Below are 23,237 nucleotides of genomic sequence, written 5' to 3'. Positions count from 1 at the left end.
TCTGATTAAACATTTTAACTGATTAAACAATTATTAAATATCACAATGTTCAGAATTTGAATTATGAGAAAGATGTATAATTTTTCCACGAGTTAATAAATATCATATGTTGTTACAGAACTCTGATCATTGCAGACACATTTTTCTATTTTTAATTTTTACATATCCTTGAAAATGTGGTAGAAACTTACCCCAACTACATTTTTTGTGATCCTTCAGAATATAACCCCAATTTTTCATGACATAGCTTACTTTGATCATTACAAGCTTCCCACACATATATTTTAATTCAGCTCTAAGTTTGATCCTCTCAGGCCATGTAAGTACAAAAATCTTGTATTATACATAACAACTTGCTGATACCAGTAAATAATTTATTAACTACTTTCAGATATAATACTCAATGTACTAGATGTTTTTCCTTTACATATCTAGAAGTCAACTTTGGCACTTAACAGTCATTACTGTGCAGATCTGCGAGTGAACCCGATATATACATACATTACATACCTGAACCCAACTTAGACCAATGAACCAGATATGCCCTCACAATGATTCTGCAAGATCATTTTGCTTAATGGATGCTCACTTGTTTACCCTTTATAAAAATGTAAGGGTTCAAGCAAGCAAAAATCCCTAAAAATGAATAGGTTAGTGTGCCCTTACTTGTAATACTAATAGCTGAATATCAATCCCAAAATATGGGTCAATATGCAGGAAAATATGATAAAAAGAAGCCAGTCACTAATTACCTATTACATCACAACAGAATCAGTATTTATCATCAAAGTGTCAAAGTTTGAAGATCAAACTGTTTTTATCAACTAAAAAAAGAAAAAGAATTTTCTAAGGTGACATGACTACTGAGGTCACACTGGTTCCTGCAAAACAAACAATGCACTGCTTAGTTACAGCAGATCGTAAATTACTCAAGATTTGCAAAGATTTTATATATTCTGCATTGACTTAGCATTTTCTTTCACAGGACTGTTACCACAATTATTAAAATTGCATTCAAATCTTTTATTTTGTCTTTTAATAAGTGACTGAATTCATAACCATGATATTTTATGTCAAATCTGTCCAAGAGTTCATGGTGCAACAATAATGTTACAAGTGATGTCACTGATGATGTCATAATGCACTGATCACATATCAAACTGATGATGTCATAATGCAATGATCACATCATATCAAACTGATGAAGTCATAACGGAATGATCACAATATATTAAACTGTTGTTGTAAGTGCTGATTTTACAAAAGCAGACTGTCTTAAACCATAAAAATAGAAGAAACAAATTAGACCTGGATCTACATGTGCATGATGCAACAGCTACTCTTAGTCCATACCAACTTAAGTTGTATTCATGTTTTATACAAATACTGTGTTTGTGACATTGCTCTGGAAGACAGCATCTAGAATTTGGCACCATGAATAAATAATCTTAATATAGTATACCACAATGTTGATCAAATAAGATTTTTAAAAATTTTTGAGTTCAAATGTGGGTAAAATTTACGAAGTAGTTTTTCTTTCTCATAACCCGGCACCCCAGCAAAGATACCTGGATAAACCAGGTGTGTACTTACTTATAATAATATATCCTAAAATTGTCAATACAGAAAACCATCTCAATATTGGATACAAATACAAAAGCATACAAATGCCTATTTTAAACACTGCCCAAAAAACAAATACCATCAAATACATTGATCTAACTATGTTTTCATTTGGTATATAAGTATTCTGATGAGAAACTCTGCTGAAGTCAAATTTTTTCTTTTCAAAGAAATACTGAAGCATTTTCTCTTTCTTTGCCCACTGGGTCTTGCACCATTCTTCTAACGCCTCTTTCTCTGTGGGCAGATCTTTAAGATAATGCTTTTCGACATGGAAGTGGATTTCTCGAGGGAAGTTCCCTGTTAATATATCCAATTCATTCTGAGCAATATTCTGTGGGTACCCAACTGTCAGGTCAATGATATAATCAAGAAGATTTTCTGCAAGAGAGAAATCAGTTTCATGTTAATGACTATCCGATTGTTTGGAGTCAGATAAAATTTGTATCACACAGGTAAGAGAACGATACTCTAACATCTGAAACTAATTTCCAGAAACTCAAAATAACCCATTTTTTAATTCTAACTGCTGAATGCTGAAACCATCTCTTATATTCTTGAGTGATAATGTTTTCAAATCATCTAGTGTGGCAGCCATAGTAGATGTAAATTAGCATCAGTTTTAATTCAGACAAACTAGGCAGATTTAGATGTGGGGTGAAAACTCCATGCTAATATTACCATAGCTATATGATTTTCTGTTAGGGAGGAAAATAAATGACAAGATTTTCAAACTGGCAATCATGGAGGCCAAACTGGATTTTAGATTGGTACCATTTTTATTCTGTACCAATTAAACATCATAAGAAGTCATTCAGGGAAAAGTCCATGATAATATGACCATCCATTCAGAAGGTTTAGTGTTAACAAGATTTTCAAGAAGGCTGCTTTGGTGACAATAATGGATGAAAATTATCTGAAAGGAACTATTTTCATCTAGGACTAACTACACTTTGGGACAAATGTGTGTGTGAAGTTTCATGGTAATCCTTTTAGTAGTTTAGAAGAAGTAACGCTAAGAAACTTGTGCTAATGTAATTACAGAACTAGCCTGTCATCTCAAGTAAATACAGTACTACACTGTCATTTGTAGAAAATACAGAACTACACTGTTGTCTGTAGTAAATACAGTACTACACTGTCATTTGTAGAAAATACAGAACTACACTGTTGTCTGTAGTAAATACAGTACTACACTGTCATTTGTAGAAAATACAGAACTACACTGTTGTCTGTAGTAAATATTGTACTACACATTTGTCTGTAGAAAATACAGAACTACACTGTTGTCTGTAGTAAATACAGTACTACACATCTGTCTGTAGAAAATACAGAACTACACTGTTGTCTGTAGTAAATACAGTACTACAATGTTGTCTGTGATAAATACAATACTACACTGTCATTTGTAGTAATTACAGTACTAGTCTGTTGTCTGTAGAAAATACAGTACTACACTGTCATCTGTAGTAAATATAATACTACACTGTTAACTGTTGGAAACACAGTACTAACACCAAATCAATACAGGTCCCTACATCAGCATTAATGGCAACATGGAAAGATTCATCTGAATGATTCAAACACTTTAAACTCAGTGGTGTAATTTGAGATAATATTTGGATAGCAGTTTAAAATATCCATTATAGAAAATGAAATTTTCATGAACATCTGCATAATCCAAAGCAAGCGATGGAACTATATCAACATTTCTCCAATTTTCCAAATACATCGAGCGTCTGAAATATAATAATATGTAACTGGAGTATCTCCCTCTTCAGATAAAACTTGTATGATATGTAAGTATAGTGAGAACTCTCCCTTTTAATGCAAAGTTCAAAATATTTAACAAGATTCTGCTGTACATTGTTTTGTATATTTGATTTAATTTATATCTGATTTAATTGTTTGTAAATTTTAAAATCTTTCTATATTTTTAAATTTCATTATGTGTCAAAATAATGTAGTTCTGTTTACTAGGAACTCATACTCTTTCAAGAAAACAGTTTGACCTTGACTGTTCATTTCTGTAAACACATAAGGCTGACCTGGTTCCCAACCCTTACTTCTAATGTAGTAACAGTCATGTCAACATGTTCTTTTTTATTTATTTTTTATTGTGGGAGTAATAAGGGTGAGGTTGAGGCTGTATTGAATACATGACCCTCTGCTTGTAAATAGTTTTAGTGAAGTAAACTTTTTTCTTGGAGTAAAATGATTGGTTTTTATCAAGGTCATACTGGGGCTACATGATTTTTTATATGTAAACATGATCATGTGACCCATTCTGTGCCTCAAAATTACTGTTAACCATTGTTTTAGAGAAATAATCACAGCCTGAGCTTAAAAATGCTTGATGTCAAGTTATATGTTAATTTTTCTTCAGATTATTTGGATTCTAAAGGATTAATTTTTTTTCTTCCTGGAAATATATGTGTGCTCATATGAAGTTCTTGAACAAAGACATGTGTTTAAAAAATTATTAGGATTTCCAAAACTGGAGGATTATTTCTTGAGTTTCTACCAGGAACTGTAGAGAACCAAACTATACAGAATATTGCATACACCATCGCCTTCCATCTTAGATTCTTTGTCAGGAATCGAACTTGAATTCATTAGAACATTTTATTATTAGGACTTCTAAAATTGTATTTTGTGGGTTATTTTTGGATTATTTTTAGATTTGATTCTTAAAACCATAAGTTTATTTTTTTCCTTCATTTTTACAGTATTTTTCCAAGGAATTAAATAATTTTTTACATTTTTCAAAGCATGTTGTTTTCACTCTTTCTTGTGTTACTGTTTATTCGAGCCTAAACATGTAACATAAGAACATAGTGTTGCAATGTGACAGGTTCTGCTGCATCTGTTAGGATATCCCCTGGAACTGTAGAATTTAAAATATGTGATACCGATCCAAAAATATACAACATGCTTAAAAAATTGGATTACTTTATCTTATATGCATCTGGCACACTTGAGCCATGTGCAATAGTTATATCACATACTATGCCATGAATATTTGATATCAGACACACAAAAAATGTACTCAAGTTCTGATACAACAGTTGCTTGTAAGCAGAGGTTCATACAATATCCAACTTTTAAAGCAAAAATGTAAAACCCTTTCACAAAAATAAGTAAGAGATTTTAAAATTCAAACCAAGACAAAAATACAATGCAACAATTGTGCCAATAAGTGAAAATGTGACTGAAAGCTTAGCCTGGATGCAATTCATAAATAAGGTCCATCCATAAAGCCTTAATAAAGATATATTCAACCCTAAATGCACCCCTGAAGATCTGACAACAACTGCATAAGGGTCATGTTCTGATGACCTTTGAGTTAGCCAATGGAAATGTAGCTTTCAAAAACCTGAGAGTCAATAAAATCGTTCAGTACACCTTCGTACTCTTTTTCCACACTGCTCAGTCTCCAAACATGAAGATATAAGACTTCATCTGATTGGTTGATAAAATTAGCAATTATGGTAAGAACATAAGTTACCAGATTATGATTCCTAAGTGATGTCAGATCTTCATGTGTAACAGTGAATATCTGATTTTAATCTGACTGACAAGTTTCTAAACCACTGCTAAGAAAGTAGTAAAAATATATCTGGGATCAAAATGTTTCATTCAAACTTGAGGTTCTCTGAGATCACTCTAATCTTTTTAGTTGTAATTTTCATGAGGCAACGCTGGACTTGTAAGACCTCTGAGTATGCCGAGTGTATAAATATAACGCATACCAGCCACAAAGCAAGGACTTCAGGGGTGATATCCTGTTTCCCACTGGAAGGAAGAGCCTTTTACACATATCATGGCTTCTCTCTGTGCATTTCAAGTAGCACTTGAGAGCATGAACAGGATCTTGCATGGCTGCTGCTCTCAAACTGTCTATGGAAGTGAGGGAGAGAATGACGACTCTTTGGTTACCAATGGATGGTAGCCCACAGGTAGGCTGTCTGCAGGCAGTGGGGAAAGTAGATCAATGCTTATGGTTTGGAGGCTTTCAGGCAGAGAAATTCTGTTTCTTCCTGCCTTTGTATGAGAAGAATTTAGAGGAGAATTTGCTGGAACCTAGCTTTCTGAGAACGGCTTAGAATTGCCTGGGTCACCAATCTGACCACAAAGCCGGTCATTAATCTTTTTCATCTTTGCCAATTGGGGTAGGAGCCAGAAGTAATTTTGGCTCCCTCCCCAGTCCTGTGTAGTGGTAGGGGTTGAAGGGCATTCCAAACTGGCCAACACCCAATGGATTTCCTCGATGGCAGCTTGAAAGCTGAATTCAGCCTGTTCCATTGTCAGATCTGAGTAAGACTGATTTGCCAGCATCTCATCACTACAGTGCTGCTCAGAGTTAAGTCATGCCGGGTGGCATCAATGTCTCTGGATGGTCATATTTGGAGGTGTCACTGGCTCTCCTTTGAAGGTAGGCAGTGAACAATCCAAGGTCCTACAATGCTGGCACTATGGTGTGAACAGCATATTGTTGGCCAGAATGCTGGTGGTATAAAAGACGGTCCAGCTATCACTGGTACTGGCTACACCAAAGGCTTGACTGGAAGGACAGATGCTGATGGTGTGGCTAGATGGATGGATCTGTCACTAAGATCCTCAAATCATATATTTGGCTGGACTGTTTTGATGAAAATGTCTCCATGCTGGGATGGCTGGATGGCAGGTGCAGACTGAAAGTCTGCTGACAGTTACATGGTTGGTAAAAGTGCTGCAGTATAAAGGTCTACTAGTGTGCTCACACAACTTCCATTTATATGACAAATTTAATCTGACTTCTAGATGTGATTTTTAAAGGTATTATGTCAAAAACCTCATCATTAATGAAAATAATGATCACAAAACATTGATTTTTTTTATCGCACAAGGAAAAACGCTCCTAGCCAATTTCACACTCAGCAATTTCCATAAGACAAAGTGGAAGTAATGAGCTGTAGGGAACTGTGCATTTCTACTTTCATTGTTAGTTGCATACAGTAGACGAAACCATGCATTATCCGACTGTTGACAGGCGAGAAAGTCTGCAATGACCATATGAGAGACAATGATTTCGATACTGTCTGTAAAATTAAAAAGTCACTTGGTAATATGACCATCAGATGACTCCTGCCAAATGCTGTACCAAGTGTGTTTTCTCACCAGATAACTGAGTCTGTGAACACCAGATCAACAAAAACCAAGGGGTACAGCAGGGCTAACAACATGTAGACCGAGAGAAACTTGTACAGATGCAAGAGCTAGTGAGGGTAAAATATCTATACATCTTACACAAAACTCACAACTGATTTTAATAAGTCAAACGTAATAGCTGTAGGTAATAGATATCCACTCGGTAGAGTAGCAATACAAGATTTATTTGAATGTCATTGTAAGACAAGTGGACAAATAAAGTTTTCTTTATATCATCACGATAATTAAATATTTCTTATATCTACAGTTGATATTTTGATAGTTGGTAATGGAAACTTTGATGTAATGCTCGTTTTATCGTCCAAAACGGTAGATAGGACCTGGAAATTTTAAACAACACTATGAAATATCTAATTTTAAAATAGGTCATACAATTTTTACATTTTCTTTCCAAACGACATTCTTAGTACACCGCAATTAATGATATGTAAGGAAATTTTGATCAATGAAAATGTCACGCCAAGTGGAGGCAGTATTTTAATATATAAATACAAACTAAACCGTTATTTTATCAATTGAAATTTGTGTTCTAGAACTATCTTTTAGTTCCTTTTAAGTGTAATCATCATAAATGCAATGTGTCCTCTTGAAATTAAACTTAATATGCATCAATCTACCGTAACAGCTACGTCAACAAGCATTTCTCTGAGAACCTAATTAAGTGCGGACCGTGTTTTGATAACTGACTTCCAGAAGTATTTGTTGTATTGTTGCACTGAATTAAAAGCCAGCCTCCTTTGTATTATCACGTTAATTATCTCTTCTGAATCAAATAAAGGAGGTGGAATAAAAAAAAGTTAAAAGGCATGAAAATCCAACAAACTTAAAATCTAGCGACCACGGTCGTATGTTGGGTAAACTCACTTCATTTGATCAACTGAACACTTATAAATGTTATTGTGTATGTAACTACCTTAAATTAACCGACTCTTTCATAACTGTGATCAAAGATAACAAGGCATCCAAGCGAAACGAATACTTCGTAAAATAAAGAGCTTCAGATATGGACCACTGTGGGCAAGCAAGTTTCAAAGAATTTTTGAACTGCCACTTAGAGATATCCTCAAGGATGATAAGAAGTTTCATTATTACTTCCAATGAAATCACAACATCAATATTGTACTAACTGAACAATACAAAAAAATATAGTTTCAACATAGACGATTGTCTCACAAAATAAATGTCGCATGTTTTTGAAAAAAAAGAAATCTTGTTTGGTGTTGTATCAACAGTTAGTCTAGTTCCCTCCTCTAAGGACTCCCGATTCGGCAGGATAATATTAAACACCACTATGGGAAACAGACTCATCAAGAAAACAAAAAGCAGTGATGTAACAGACAGATATTTTTTTGAGTACACGTGATGGTTGTTGAAACCAGTTGGAACGATTTTTCATATGAAGGACATTTTGAAAATAAATGTTATTTAAACAGAATAACGAACAACTTCATTAGAAAAGGCGTGTTATTAAAAATTATTATTGACGTGATTGCAAAATGAGGATTCAGTCAATAAGCAGCCCAGTTCCCTAACGCGGCTCCCCCCATGGTTTTCTCAATGTCAAAGTGATATTTTTCAATTTTTGGAGGTCCCTCGGTATCTCGTGCCTAGCTTATAGTGTGGTCTATGTTTGTGGACCCTGTTGTGCATGAGTTATTGAGGAAGAGGTGTATTTAGGATGAAGGCTGAGGATGTTGATGCTTTCCTTTACTGATTTTTTCTGTCATTCCCTCCTCTTTGCTGCCTTTTGGATCAGTACGGCCCAGGTGTCTTCCAACTATGTGTTACATATGTTGCATGACAATGACAATGTACATTTTATCTAGACACAAGAAAAGAAAATTAAAGCAGAAACTATTTGAAATAACTCAATCACTTTTGTAACTAGCAAAAAGTGAAAAAAGTGTAGAAACCCATGCTATGAACTCAGGCATAATGCTTAGTTTAACAAGTCAAAACAACCTCAAATAAAAAGATACCAAGCATAAATTAACAATGCAGCACCTTATAAATCACAAATATAAGCTCTGTTGTGAGTGAGTAAGTTAAAAAGAGTCAAGGTCACACTAAATCATAATGACCTTGCAGGTGGTCAATGATAGCGTGGTACAACAGGCTCTTAAAAAGACAAGTCCAGAAAATTGACAAAATCACACAAATTTGGCAGAAAATGCAAAAATAATGTATATAATCTGCAGCAGATTGATAAATCCTCACAACAGATCCAAAAAATGTTGGGTGGGCCAATTAGAACTCAAAAATGGCTTGGATTTTCTGAGGACAATATCTACAATGTGACCAGTACAGCAATGAAACAAGAAACAGTGACACATGGTGATGCAGATGGGAAATAATGTGCAAAAGTTAATGACTTTTTTCTTTTTGAAATAGACAGGAAAAGACAATTTTTGTCTTTTAGTAGGGCTGGATTTGCGAGGTAGCAGGTTAATATTCCAAATGTAATGTGATTGGGGAACATATTCAAAGAAGAAATGCTACTGCAACATAGGTCAAGTGAGGAGATACATAAGAATGAAGTAAACAAAATTATTTATTCCTGTCTTAATACCAGTCTTTGTGACTCTATGATCAGAATTTTTAGTTGTGTTCATTTATAATTTAAAAGGAATTATTTACCTAAATTATTCAGTGGAATTAAAAAGTGCTCATTAACTTCTGGACTAAAACACTGTTTTGGGATTACTGAGGACAAAAACATTCTGGATTTTCTGGATTATATCATGATACATCGAGACTATTGGTACAAAGGCACAGTCAAAACTACTGACACATCAGCACATTCAAGATCAGAATTCATTTGGAACACCAATGGAATTCATTTGGAAGACTAATACTTTTGGACATAAGATATTACTTTTAGGATTATTTATGATTTATTTCATAATACTTTATGTTCCTTTTAAATTTTCACTTTCGTAATCAAGGGATATAAATTATTTGTTGAATTTTAATAAACTTGGTTTTGCTTTTTCTGTTGTTTGGTTTAAGACCATATAATTATAACAAATGCAATTACAAAATTGTGCTCAAAGCTCATTGATCACAAGTAAATGGCCACTTCAAACATTAAAGATAAAACTGGTAACCCAATCTGCAGCATAAACTGCTGAGTGAACGATTTATTTTTAAAAAAGACAACAGATTACATACCATCCCTCATCTGCTGAACAAAGAAAGCAAATCCTGTTGTTCGTGGGTGCAGGACATATTCATACTTTGGTAAGCCATGTTGTTCTGCAAATTTATCACTTCTTGACTTGGTGCTGGGGGTAAAGTCTGTACCTTCGGGAAACAGCAGGACCTAAAACATGAACAGCGAAACACATAATCTGAGTTGATGATTCCAACTACTCCACAAATCGTATAAAATTGTAATGTTGATTTCCAATAAGTAAATGGACATAAAACTGATAATGGTGTTAGGGAGCTGAATAACTGGAGACCATTATTCTGATGGTTACAGTTATTAAATATGTTTTCTTGGATAACTGAAGATCTGGATGATCAAGTCTTGCGAAAATGAGCAAGAACTATACCTCTTTTTGTTTCTATTGCACATATGTGTCAAAAATTAAAAATAGGAAGAAATATGACTTTTCAAAAATATCAATATCCTTGTGCTACCCTGAGTCTAGAAAATTTCCTATCCGACTAGAAGTTTTCATAATTTTACAAGTCCAATGGTTAGTAAGGTTTCAGTAGTCAGTAGTCAGCATTTATTTCTGCTATCATACATAATTTTACAAGTCCAATGGTTAGTAAGGTTTCAGTTGTCAGCATTTATTTGTGCTATCATACATAATTTTACAAGTCCAATGGTTAGTAAGGTTTCAGTTGTCAGTAGTCAGCATTTATTTGTGCTATCATACATAATTTTACAAGTCCAATGGTTGGTAAGGTTTCAGTAGTCAGCATTTATTTGTGCTATCATACATAATTCTACAAGTCCAATGGATAGTAAGGTTTCAGTAGTCAGCATTTATTTGTGCTAACATACATAATTTTCAAAAATCTACATGATCAGATGACAGCCAAGTTCTCTTCAAGTTAATTTTGTGATTCAATTGCTCCCATTGGTGTTAGAACATATGGTCCTTTTACATACTGCATTTCTAAATGAGGCTGTATAAATCGTTAAAAGTTGTGTTAAATTTATAATGTAAAGATGTATGTCAAAGCTTGTTAGACTGAGTTTCCACAGACCATCACACTGCAATTTTTGATATTTTAATATTTATGCTTAAGTTTTAGATCAGAGCACAATGACAAATAAAAATGTTGGAATTCACCAAAACTACACTGTTGGCATTGGGAAACTGCGTACTACCAAACCTAGAAAAACTTCACACCCAAATTGCATGAAATCATTAGAAAGATGATCTTTCTCCTCCGATATTGTAAGTATAATATTTGTTATACCTTAATTTCACTGACAGACGAAAAGAAACAACTGCAAGAAACTACTACATTGAAGAAATCTGACCTGGTTTTCTACATCTGCATTGTTAGTTACCATGACTACCCAAACAGTGTAGCAGACATATGCTTGGCATCAACGGTCTAATAGTCATGTGAAGCCCCCTAAAAAAATCACGCTGTTGTAAAAAAAGAATTAAAATATTACTTAAAAGTCATGAAATGTTTTTTTCAACCACCACCAGAAAACTCTCACTGCTGCAGCCAGATTTGTCACACAGAGAGCACATGTCAACATGGTAATTACATGGCACTAGAATAAACCACATTGACGTTGACTCTTTACCTGATGAATTGGTCAACAAATTAAAAGACAAAATTGTAAACTCGCAATTTGCGGGAAGATAAATCATCTTTGTATCAATTTCAGGCAAATAGGGCTTGATAAGTTCATTTAAGTTTGTTTGGCCCCGTGGAACAGCTACCCTAAGCAGACACTGCAGTTTCGGTGAAAACCAAATTTTTGATGCACATTGTGCTCTGACTTCACACTTGACCTAAGTGTCAGAAAATCTAAAATGGGGTAGGAAACATCAAAGGAAACTCAGTCTAAAAGACTGCAAACCTGACACAGGAATATGTCAAACAACCAATGTGGTGCCATGATCAACAAAATCCCCTATCATGATTTAACTGTCTTTTGCATATTAGCACCATACCTTAAATCACCTGGTTATGGAGTGTTGATACATAATGACCAATATGAATGAAGTCATTGTCTTTTTTTCTTATTAAGTTTTTATTTTGGATGAAGAAGCTCTAAAAATGTTTTAATGATTGATCTTTTATACAGCTAATTTCTTGAGATTCAGTCATTGATTTCCTTGTGAATATTTTCAAGAAGCCTTGGTGATTTTCTAAAGCAAAATTCGTACTTCTGAATTATGCAGGATTGTGATATTTAAGTGTTGCTAATCTAGATACTTGTCTGACACCGTTTGTGGGAAGGAATCGTCTGATGCTGTTTTGTGGGAAGGACTCGTCTAACACTGTTTTGTGGGAAGGACTCGTCTGACACTGTTTTGTGGGAAGGACTCGTGAAGATTGACTGGTACATTAAAAAATCTATTAGTCCTTCTGAAAGCAAGGAAATTTTTGTTATATTCTAGGCATTCCCCCCCCCCAACATTGTTCTACAATCCATGTACTTATATTTATGTTTAAGTGTGTAATATCATTCAAAATCTTCCTGCTTTGTTGAAGACAGATATACAACCATTTCCATACGATTTGGGCATGGCTTCCAGGTTTTCAAAAGAGTTTAATGATGTCATTTGCAATAAAGAGGCAGCACTAGGGATTAGGTGGCGGTCTTGGCGGTAGGATTGGGGGTAGGTAGATGGAAAATGTGACAAATTTTATTCATTTTATTTTGGATTCCAGCTGTCATTAACATGATACAAATTTCAGAAAATAAAAAATGTTTAGTAACAACAACAGAAAGAAAACAAAAAATGTCTTTTATACTTGAAATAAAAGCACCTGAGAATTAAATGCAATAATAATAATAATAATAGTCTTTATTTAGTGAGGATTACCTAATCGGCTTCTATGCTTAATCTACTTTGATAACATTTTCATATTTATATGTGCAAAGGTATAAGCATGTTTTTTAATGTAGCTCAAGCCCTTTTCACCGCTCTTTCCACACACAGACACACACACTTTTTCTCTCACACTGAAATCTTCAGTAACATACGTACATTAACAGCAGTATGAAAAGTGTGAACTTTCTTAAAAACAACATTTGTCATAATAAGTAAATTAAGTTTTTAAAACACATACAGTAATAGTCAAAATGCAGATTAAAACGAAAGGAAGTAAACAATTCAATTGTAATTGCTGACCAGCACAAATCCCCATGCTTTTCACTGCATATTCTGACACAACCCCCCAATCACACTACAACCCCTCTCCCTCCCCTGGGATCCATGAGTTAAAAAGCAAAATCCATTAAAAATACAATGGCTCCATCTATTGTTTGGTCAGAAAATAGGTGACCAAGGCGCAGGAGACAATAATGACATCCCAGTTGCAGGTGGTCAAAGTAAACATTTTTTGGAAGTTTCACCAAGTGGTTTAAATGGTAATGCACAGAGAATCAGAGGCAATGGGTATTAACATATTCTCATACAAAGTAACAGGTAGTCACGAAGTCTTAGAAATGTTGTCTGGGTAAAAAGAAGACTAATACAGAATAAAAAGAATTTGTAAACCTGAATTTGAGGTTTGTCATTACAATCATCATTACAACGAGTACTAAATGCTATGCCTTGGGAAAAAATTTGCGATCACATAAAAATCATGATTATGTGATCCCCTACCCCAAACCTTAAAAAAAACCCACACATTTATTAGATATTTTTTGAAGAAAAAAAGCAGTAATGTTGTTAAATGGTATAATTTCATGGTCTACAATCAACAAAAAAATTCATAATTCAGAAAACTAAACTGAACAAACTGAAAATTCTTATTTTACTGAAATATTACGTCATGTATAATTCAAGAATATATGTAAAGACTGTTTTGACATAAACATTTGATTGGCATGGTCAAAATGACATTCACAAGCGTACAGAAGCTTACTTGAGGTTTAAAATTCACAAGGTTTAAATATCGGATCCCATTGCTGATCAGTTTCTTGTCTTCCTCCCATTTCCTCTGAAGAAAAATATAACCTGCCAGCTGCATCGCCCAACCTGTGTATGCACGTAATAGGACCAATTCGTTAAAATAAATTATGCATTTAACAGCATTCATTAAGTTAGTTGCATGCTCAGTCAATATTCACTGTAGAAATGGGACACATCTGCTAAGGAATGGGACACATCCAATAAGAACATGAGAAACTAAGAATACATTACAACAAGCAAACATGCCAATGAAGTCACTAGAGGATGCTTGTTTTTTTTTTTGGGAGGGGGGTCTGTCTGGGTTAAACCTTTTCCCAGAACTGGCAATAAAATATAAAACTCACTAAAGAATTATACATGTTATGTTATCTATCCAAACAAGAGTATTCTGAGTGGCATACCATGCATCTGCCTTATTAGTCCTCTATAAAGATAACTGAAATGTTTAAGAAGAAACTTCTTTTGGTGACAGTGACCTTGGCCTTTGACATTTTGATCCCAGACTTGATAAGCTTCTTCCTAGCCTCAAGTGCAAGCCATTGACAAAATACGGTACAAGTATATGATATATAACTAATTTTATTTTTGCAGGAATCATTTTTCTTTCTTGCAGTCACAGTGACCTTGACCTATGACCCACAAACAGTAGGATTCTTCCTTACTCCAAGTGCCAGGCATCACAAACACTAGTAACAGTAGATGGCTGATGACTCTAGTGAGGAGTGAAATTGGTAACAGATGGATGTACAGACAAACAGACAATTCCATAAGAAAATATGCTCCACTTACGGCAGGCATATGACAAATTTCTGCACAAATTATAAACATGTATGAAGTAAACCAATTTTTTAAATGAACAAAATAACTAAGAGTTATTCATTTGTTATCTGTTAAATAATATTAGGTTAATGCAACAGGAAGTCCTCACATACGCTCTCACTTAATTTTCATTTATGAGATAAGGATTACTTGAAGCCAAAATAAGCTTCCAACATTGAATGTAAAAGCAGGATATGTAACCAAAATCTGCCAAATTCTAAAAGAAAGTTTATGGTAGCCCAGCATGATACCAGGAAAGAATCTGGCTACCTATCTTAAATTTAATAACCCAGAAAAGGCTCGTCTCTGTTTAGTTTTATGACTCCTCTTCATTCATTTTTATTAATTATCAACAATTATTCTCCTTTATTAATTATTAATGATTATTCTCCTTAATGAATTATTAACAACGAATTAACACTTATTCTCCTTTATTAATTATTAATGATCATTCAACTTTATTAATTATTAATGATTATTCAACTTTATTAATTATTAATGATTATTCAACTTTATGATTTATAAACGATTGTTCTCCTTTATGAATTATTAATGATTATTCTCCTTTTTGTATTACAGCAACATGTTCTGAGAAGAAAATGTAGACAAGTTTTATTATCATGTAGTACCCACCAGGCTACCAGAATGCAGCATAAGAGGAGCCCAGACTTTGCCTTCTGGTAGCCCCTATGCTCTGGGCATAATATTTGTCTGTCATTACTTAAAACAGCCATCATATATAAGACTATATCTGTGTGTGGACTTCTTGAATATCTTCACAAATGTCAGCCATATTGGCATTTTCTTAAAACCTATCAGCAAGGGAGCAAATTGGTACAAAATTCTACTTTTGTATTTATGTTTGGGACTTTAACTTCATAAACAGGGATCCCTCCAAAACATATGATTTTTAGGATCAAGTAAATCAAGTAGCCCATTCCCCTCCTACCATCTGTGACTCCTCCCAAGAAATGTTATATTTTAATAAGATACTGCTTGACCTTCTAATGAATGGCAAACCCTCGATGACGCCACTTCTCATTGCATGCAAAGGAAATGGACTCACAAGGGAAACATTATAATGTAAATAGCATTACCTAGAAAATACCACTTAAATTATATATATATATATATATATATATATATATATATATATATATATATATATATATATATATATATATATATATAATACTGCAAAAAATCCACCAAACATATATTGCTATTTTTTGTACTGACAGAATGAAGCCATACCTGCATGACAGGCACTGAAAATAATCACACAGTAAATGCAAAATTGAAAACTAATACATAATGTTAATAGAAACAAAAATTAAAAACTAAAAACAGCGTAATGAAACCTTCCTAAACCCATCATTCTGTAACCTGTAATCCTTTGCTAAATTTGGCTATATATTTTGGTACAAATAAGACCACTGACCTCCAATCTAAATTTGATATACTGGCCATTTCTACAAAACGGTTTAGGAAAGTTTTACTACATACTTAAATCTAATATGATATTTGGCTTTAAAATTACTATATTTTTATATTTAAATTACTATATTTCAACATTCAAATTACTGAATTTTTAATATCAACAAACCATGAAAAATAACTGCACATGCCAACATGCAAAGTTTCAACAGAATGATCTTTCCCCTCCAGTCATAGGTAATAAAATATGGCCAGGGCTATAATGGGATACTAGAAAGCATGCTGCTAACATAGCTGTATTTTCTGCATATTAAGCAATACAGAGGAGGCTTATATATGTAACAGAAATAGCAAACGAATATATATATAAGCTCTGTCAGCAAAAATTCTGACCTTAGCTAAAAGTATCTGCAGGTATAAGGTGTCTAGGTATATGATGTATTGGCGTTAAACCTGCCACTTCCACAAAGTTTCAAGATTGCATACATTATATGCATCACTTAGCATCTGCAATCTTTCTTGAGCAGAAATAGTTTCACAAATGAAAATGTGATGTACTTTCTAACTGAAATGGACTCAAAGGTGTACTCTTTGAAAAAATCTCATACGAACTAAACTTTCCTAAAGTGCCTTAAACGCTGATATCCTTATGCAGCAAACAAATCAATTAAACTGAATGCATTCCAAAAACAATGGATAAGTGGTGGTATTAAATATATGTGCATATAGGAATGTCACCTACTCACCAACCTTCCCTTCAGCTCAAATGTCTGTTCAAATAAGCAAGTTTTGCATCATATGTTCCTGTAACTGCCTCTTTACATGCAAGATGTGTTTAAAAATCTTCTTTACAAAACATCTGAATTTTTATATGTCGGCTTAAAGCACGCTGTGTATAAGATTCAGTCTCTGTCTATGTGTCCATGCATCAGTCTGTATATCAATTATCCATGATAATCTGTAACATCTATGTTACTATACCTAATCACATACAACTTGCACTGTGAATGTCTCTTGGGTTTCTGTGACCTATTTTCTTGGCTTTATTCAACATTACTCTTTTTAAAAAATTTGATCTCATGTCTGGGTTATTTTTCCAATACCTTTTCAACTACAGCCACCAAACCTGCACTTGCAGGATATATTTTGAAATTAAGATTTGTCACATAGCCATTTTGGGTCATTCGACCTCATTTCCTTGGTTTATTTAACACTTCTAAAAAATCGTGCCTAGGCTCTAATTTCCAAATCCTTTACAACTACTGCCATGAAGTCACACACTAAAATTGGGTTTATATGACCTATTTTCTTAGTGTTGCTCTGAACATTATATGAAATATATTAACTCTTGGAACAGAAGTAGATGTACTTTTCATGGGCTCCTGCTTGTTAACAAATCATGATTTTTTAAAAGTAAACACATGCTTTTTTTCAAAGTCTATCTCTATCATTGGGACTGTAATTATTGCAAACACAAGAGCAAAGGTAGAAATATTCAGTGCTTGGGACAACTAAAAATGAGTACCAGACCAGTTTAGTTCCCAATGAAAAAGTCCAGCTGGGAAACTAATAAATAATTATTTTCAAAATGATGATGCTAAAAATTATAATTAAATTTTATCCTGAGACAAACATCACTGTGGTTCCTAACTCTACAACAAAATGACTTATTTTTTTCATGTAGTCTGGTGTAAAATAACTACTATCAGAAGTGTTCATTCCTGAAATGGAAAAAAGTATAGTCCAATGTCCTATATCAGGTCGAAAAGTGGGGTCATTTAAAAAAGAAAAAAATGGAATGCAAACACCCATACCTGTTTCTTGTTTATTGTAAGAATTCAAATACACATTATTACAGATACTAATGTCTTGGATTTATTAATGGTTGTAATAAATATTAAATTTTTCAGAATTATATACCCTGAATCAGTTGCTGTTGCATTAGGCAACTGTGCAATTTTTCTGCAATTTCCTTATCTGCTAAAATAATCTTGGCCACTATTATTTTAATTGACAAGGAAACTGTAGCAAACTGTGCAATAGCCCAACTCAACAATGACTTATTCAAAGTATATAATACTGGAAAATTTAATATTTAGTGCAGAATTTAATAAATTTAAGACCGGCTTGCATGTGATTAATATTGGCCTTCACTGTAATTAGCTATCCATACTTGGATTTCAATTCATTATGGTTAAGTATTAACCATTCTCCTGTACAATTTATCCTGGACATTTTGAGTCTACATTTTTTCCTCCCAGTGCACTACTTAAATTCTGCATTGCTTTTAGTGAAGATTTCATCTCTTTGTTACATTTTCCATTACTGATGCACCTTATGGTCTTTGTGGTTTACGCTAATCAAGATCTATACAACCTTTATTTCAACCAATGAAATTGAGCATCCTATCTGTCTACATTTGAAGAACTTCAAAAGGTACACAATATTCCCACCTACAATGATGTTTATGTAATGATTCCAAAAATCATCAGATTTCATTGCATCGTGACGAAGGGAAACCCACATGTGATGTTTCGTGAAGGTACCGGTATGTTTAGCAGAACTCAAGTCACCAAGCAAATTAATTTCCCTATGTCTGACTGCTCTAGACTTAAATTTTTCACATGCACGCATACATATTGTGCCAAACCAATGAGTTTTATTTTCATCATGAACAAATTTCTACATACAATCAAAGAAAATGAATAAATCCCAATATGTGAAACAAATAAAAATCAAAATAAATCCAGAAAATCTCCTCACAAGGTGACTGTTGATCAAGCTGTCCTCTACTTGTCTGGTAAAAATGTATAATTTTACAAGTCCCGATGTTTAAATTTTCATAATGATCTATACACATATATATTATTGACTTCAGAATCCTTATCTAATAGCAATCACTGAATTTTTACAATTTATGACAGGAAAACAATTTTCTTTTACTTATTTTTATAAGTTTATCGTACAATATATTCACCACACTCATCTGTAGTGTGCCAAAAATGTTGTAAATAATCTAAATCATCTAAAAATGATGCTAAAATAATGGAATATACTTATCAGTCCTATCCTACTACTCACCTACTCCTGGTACGCTTTTCAGCGCATTTTTCAGACTAATTGTATATCGCCACACTGAGCCATATCTGACCTGGTAGGAAAAGACATATAACCAGTCAAACCTGGTCCTGTGATTCATAATGATGAGATAATTGTCTTCAGGGCAGCCTGGTTCTCCAGTAATCACAACTTTAGTCTGGAACACCAACTCATACACCGCCTGAGGTATAAAAAAACAAAAAAAACAAATGTTCTAATAAAAAGAAATGTAATGGGAAAAATAACTTGAAAGATTGAAAAAGCAATTAAAAGCACAAATGAAATTTTTCACGTAAATATTCTGAGAAGATAAAATATTTTATTGTCCATCATACTTACTAGGGATCTTATAAATTAAGAGATAAAGGTGAATTCAGATTATCACAAATCAGAAGCAATACTCATGTGCGCATAAACATACCACTTGCACCAGCACACACAGACACGCAATCAGTTGCACAAAACTCTTAAAGTGTTCCCTTGCCATTACAAACTTTGCTATTATGAATTCTTTGATATAATGAATACCAAATCTGATTCCATCGCCCTGACAAAAGCAACTAACTACATCATAATAATGAAAGCTTCATATGGACCCAAATTATTCATTATTCTGTAAGATGATTAAATATGTAATTACACTCATGCAGGGAAAAAAAAGCATCATAAATTAATATACACATACATAAAACCGTCATTATCACACTTTAAAAAAATGAATTAAGCAATAAGTACAGTATCCTTGAATATACAGTTTTCATAATCTAATCAAGAAAGATCAAAAGATATAATGATGCACAAAAGCAGAGCAACTGGAATAAAATGAAGGTCTTCCATTTTTCCCTGCTGGCTGTTTTTCAAATACAAAATGTAAATGAATGTTAAAAAGAATAAACCAATTTCTGGAGTAAAATATGTGTCTTTGATATATGTGTACTCAATCACAATACATGAATGTTAGGAGAAAATCTGCTACCCTGCAAATCCAGCTGTAGGAAGTGAAGAAAGACAGTAACCCTGTTTTTTGTTTCAGTACTAAAATGGCTGCTTTCTGAGTGTGCATAACTCAAATAAGTGATGTGGCACTACTCAAAATTAGCTATTTACTCCTATAAGCCTATATTAAATTAATGAACATTCAAGCCTGAATAAAAGAAAATATGAACCATTTTAATATACTTTCCAAGACCTAGTAGCTGGTGGACTTAGCACTGTTATATTTTATCACCACACACATGTACACACACTCAAAATGGTTTCTCTCTTTCGAATCCAAGGGAAAGTAAATACAGTATTAACTTGTAGTTGCTGATTTAGTGGCTCTCAATAGTTCACTGGATGTTTTAATTGTGATGGTGTGGTCGTTAGTGTTTTTCTTTGCACTCATTAAAAGGCACTATTGTGCAAACTTCCAAGATGCTGAATTTTCCACAGAATCATCTTTCCACATCTGCCCCAACACTGGGTAGTATTACTATGTCATATAATCCAGAATTACTTCTAGTTCAAGTGTTTGCAAGATGTGCCAAGTATAAAATATCCCCCCTTGCTGCTGTGCTTCACAACATAAAACTCCATCAAACAAAAATTCTGAAAGTTAGTTTTGCTGATTACTGCTCACTTTGCATATGGCTTGTCCTTTACTGACTCGCAGCCAAATCTCCACATTTTGCCTTTAAAAATCACACTTCCTCTAACTTTATCATTAATTACAACTATCAAAATAATCAGATTTTGCAATATATTATGGAGTCAAATCCAAATTCAAAGAAACATTACCACAGATCATGAACTAGTCAATAATCTTTAATAAAGATGGTTTACGCATTCTCATCAAAGGCAACAATGTGCAACAGCTTCGTTTTCTTCAGCACCCAACTATGATGTACCTGACTTCAAATGAATTGAGTTGCTCCACTTGTGTACTTTACCTATGCAAATTAGTTTAATGGGCTCTCCAAAAATGATGCTGAAAGGATTAGCAAAAGAAAACCACTGTAGCTATTGTCAGTGACTTAAGTAATCCATCAAATGATGGTTGTATCTCTACCTTTTAATCACAATTAACAGCATAAGCTGCCCAAGAGTTTTCCAAAATGTCAGCCTATTCAAATCACGTGTTTACTGTTTACAGGCAACAGGTTAGACATACATGTACATTGCAGTGTCAAGAAAAGTCTCTTTCTCTCATTCTCTTATAATTACCAAGGTTTGATGGAAATTGTATTTTTATAAACATGACTGCTGGGGGTGGGGCAGCAACAAAACCTTGTTCTTCCTGTAACACATTATATCTGGTAGGTATGATTTTGGAGTTGGGAGGAAGGCAGGGGTTCCCTGTGAATCTTTGCCATTAATTTCAGCAGCTTGTGGATCCATGACATCTCCTGCCTAAGCTATCTGGATCATTCTGTACTTAGATTCCATCACACAGAAGAGAAGGCATCTGCAAAGCCTGTTAAGAGAAGGTGGTGACCAGGCATGTGTAGGAGCAGTAAGTGCTAAATTACAGTATTTGACACAAATCCCCTTCGTCTATGGACAGACCACTCATTTGACATCTGTCTTGGCAATAAGTTGTTTTATGCACTTGTTTTAGCACTTTTGTTGAGGAAACAGCCATCATTTTCAGGCTAGATCTGCAAGAAGTGGATGTTCTCTTCATGTATTAGCTGGTAATGTATTAGAAGAAGAAACATGAGGAATCTTATGCCCTAAGAGTTCCCTGTCTACATGTATCTGTTAATCCCCTCCTTGTTGGGAACACTCTCAATTATAGAGGTATAGAGATCATTCTAATACTTTCCATCTCCTGTTCATTTTGTGGTTTATCTATTTAAACTGCATCATTTATCAATCAACATGATTTAAAACTACCTTTTAATGGTGGATGAAATAAGAATGTCCAGAGGAAAAAAAAAATTATACTTGTACAGTGTTTGCTTGGATACTAGTAAAGTAGTAAAGTGTCAACGTGTACCCAGATACCCGCCCATTCAATAAAGCAAATCTTTGTGCAAGCAGCTGTTTTTGTACATCTACCTAATAACTAGTGTAACTAACAGACATGGTGAAATACCAATATGGCTCAATTAGTACATAAACAAATTCTGACATGATAGTGTACCGATACCTACTGATATATTATTAAACCGCTATAAAGCTGAGTATGAAAAAAGCAATTACTTTAAGTTAATGCAACTGTCTAAATCGGTTTCTAACTATACAAGATATTCTAAAAATTGGCTTTCAATTCTACTGGCAAAGTAGGAGGTGCAGAGATATGGGACAGCATGTGTATTAGTCCTACATGCAATACCTTGACGATGATATTTATGTTTTTAGCACTTAAACAAAACTAACATGTGATATGTCTTACACTGTAGGACTACATGTATATATGATAGAATATTATGTCGACCCCACCCCCAAGGTGTCTGGGTTGGCATCTAATAATAGCATGGAGGACGTCCGCCTGCTACCTGATATATTAATCATGCACTATACGACTAACACACAAAGTAATCAAACCTCATCCATATCTCAATTGATATTTAAACGTGAATGCGTGTTTGCGTACCGAACAATACAATTTCCAAATCATAATAAAAATATCCATAAAAAATCTGGCGGTCTTAGGATGCAGCACGACCAATGGTAGCAAGGGAGTCAGGAAGAAAACTGTCCCCAAAATACTGGTGAACCCTAGCAGAAATATAACTGTCAAGCCCCTGAGAATCCCGATTATTTTCATCTTGCAAATTGCTTCTCGAAAACCAGCAGTAATGTTCGTTTGATAGATATCTGAAGCTTTCTAGATCGCCTGATCTCGGCATATTAATCTTTGAACAGGTAAACAAGCCGAATCTTGATATACAAATTGAAGTGTTGTTGTGAACAAAAGAAACGTAACTCTCG

General features: G+C 33.9%; 1 protein-coding gene across 1 annotated transcript; it reads right to left on the bottom strand.

The window, feature by feature from the left end:
- Nucleotides 1–1,540: 1,540 nt before the first annotated feature.
- Nucleotides 1,541–23,176, bottom strand: LOC149805188 (lysocardiolipin acyltransferase 1-like). Its single transcript, XM_089933679.1, has 5 exons — nucleotides 22,900–23,176; nucleotides 19,302–19,500; nucleotides 13,918–14,030; nucleotides 10,006–10,156; nucleotides 1,541–2,004 (listed from the first exon to the last, which is right to left on the bottom strand). The coding sequence occupies exons 1-5, from the start codon at nucleotides 23,071–23,073 to the stop codon at nucleotides 1,541–1,543; spliced, it is 1,101 nt and encodes a 366-aa protein (XP_089789805.1). The 5' UTR covers nucleotides 23,074–23,176.
- Nucleotides 23,177–23,237: the final 61 nt, after the last annotated feature.

The sequence above is a fragment of the Sinohyriopsis cumingii genome, chromosome 2 (genome assembly GCF_028554795.1).
Source record: "Sinohyriopsis cumingii isolate HCF-2022 chromosome 2, ASM2855479v2, whole genome shotgun sequence".
Lineage (NCBI taxonomy): Eukaryota > Metazoa > Mollusca > Bivalvia > Unionida > Unionidae > Sinohyriopsis > Sinohyriopsis cumingii.
Note: the sequence above shows the minus strand (reverse complement) of the source record. Positions and strands in the feature narration are given on the sequence as shown.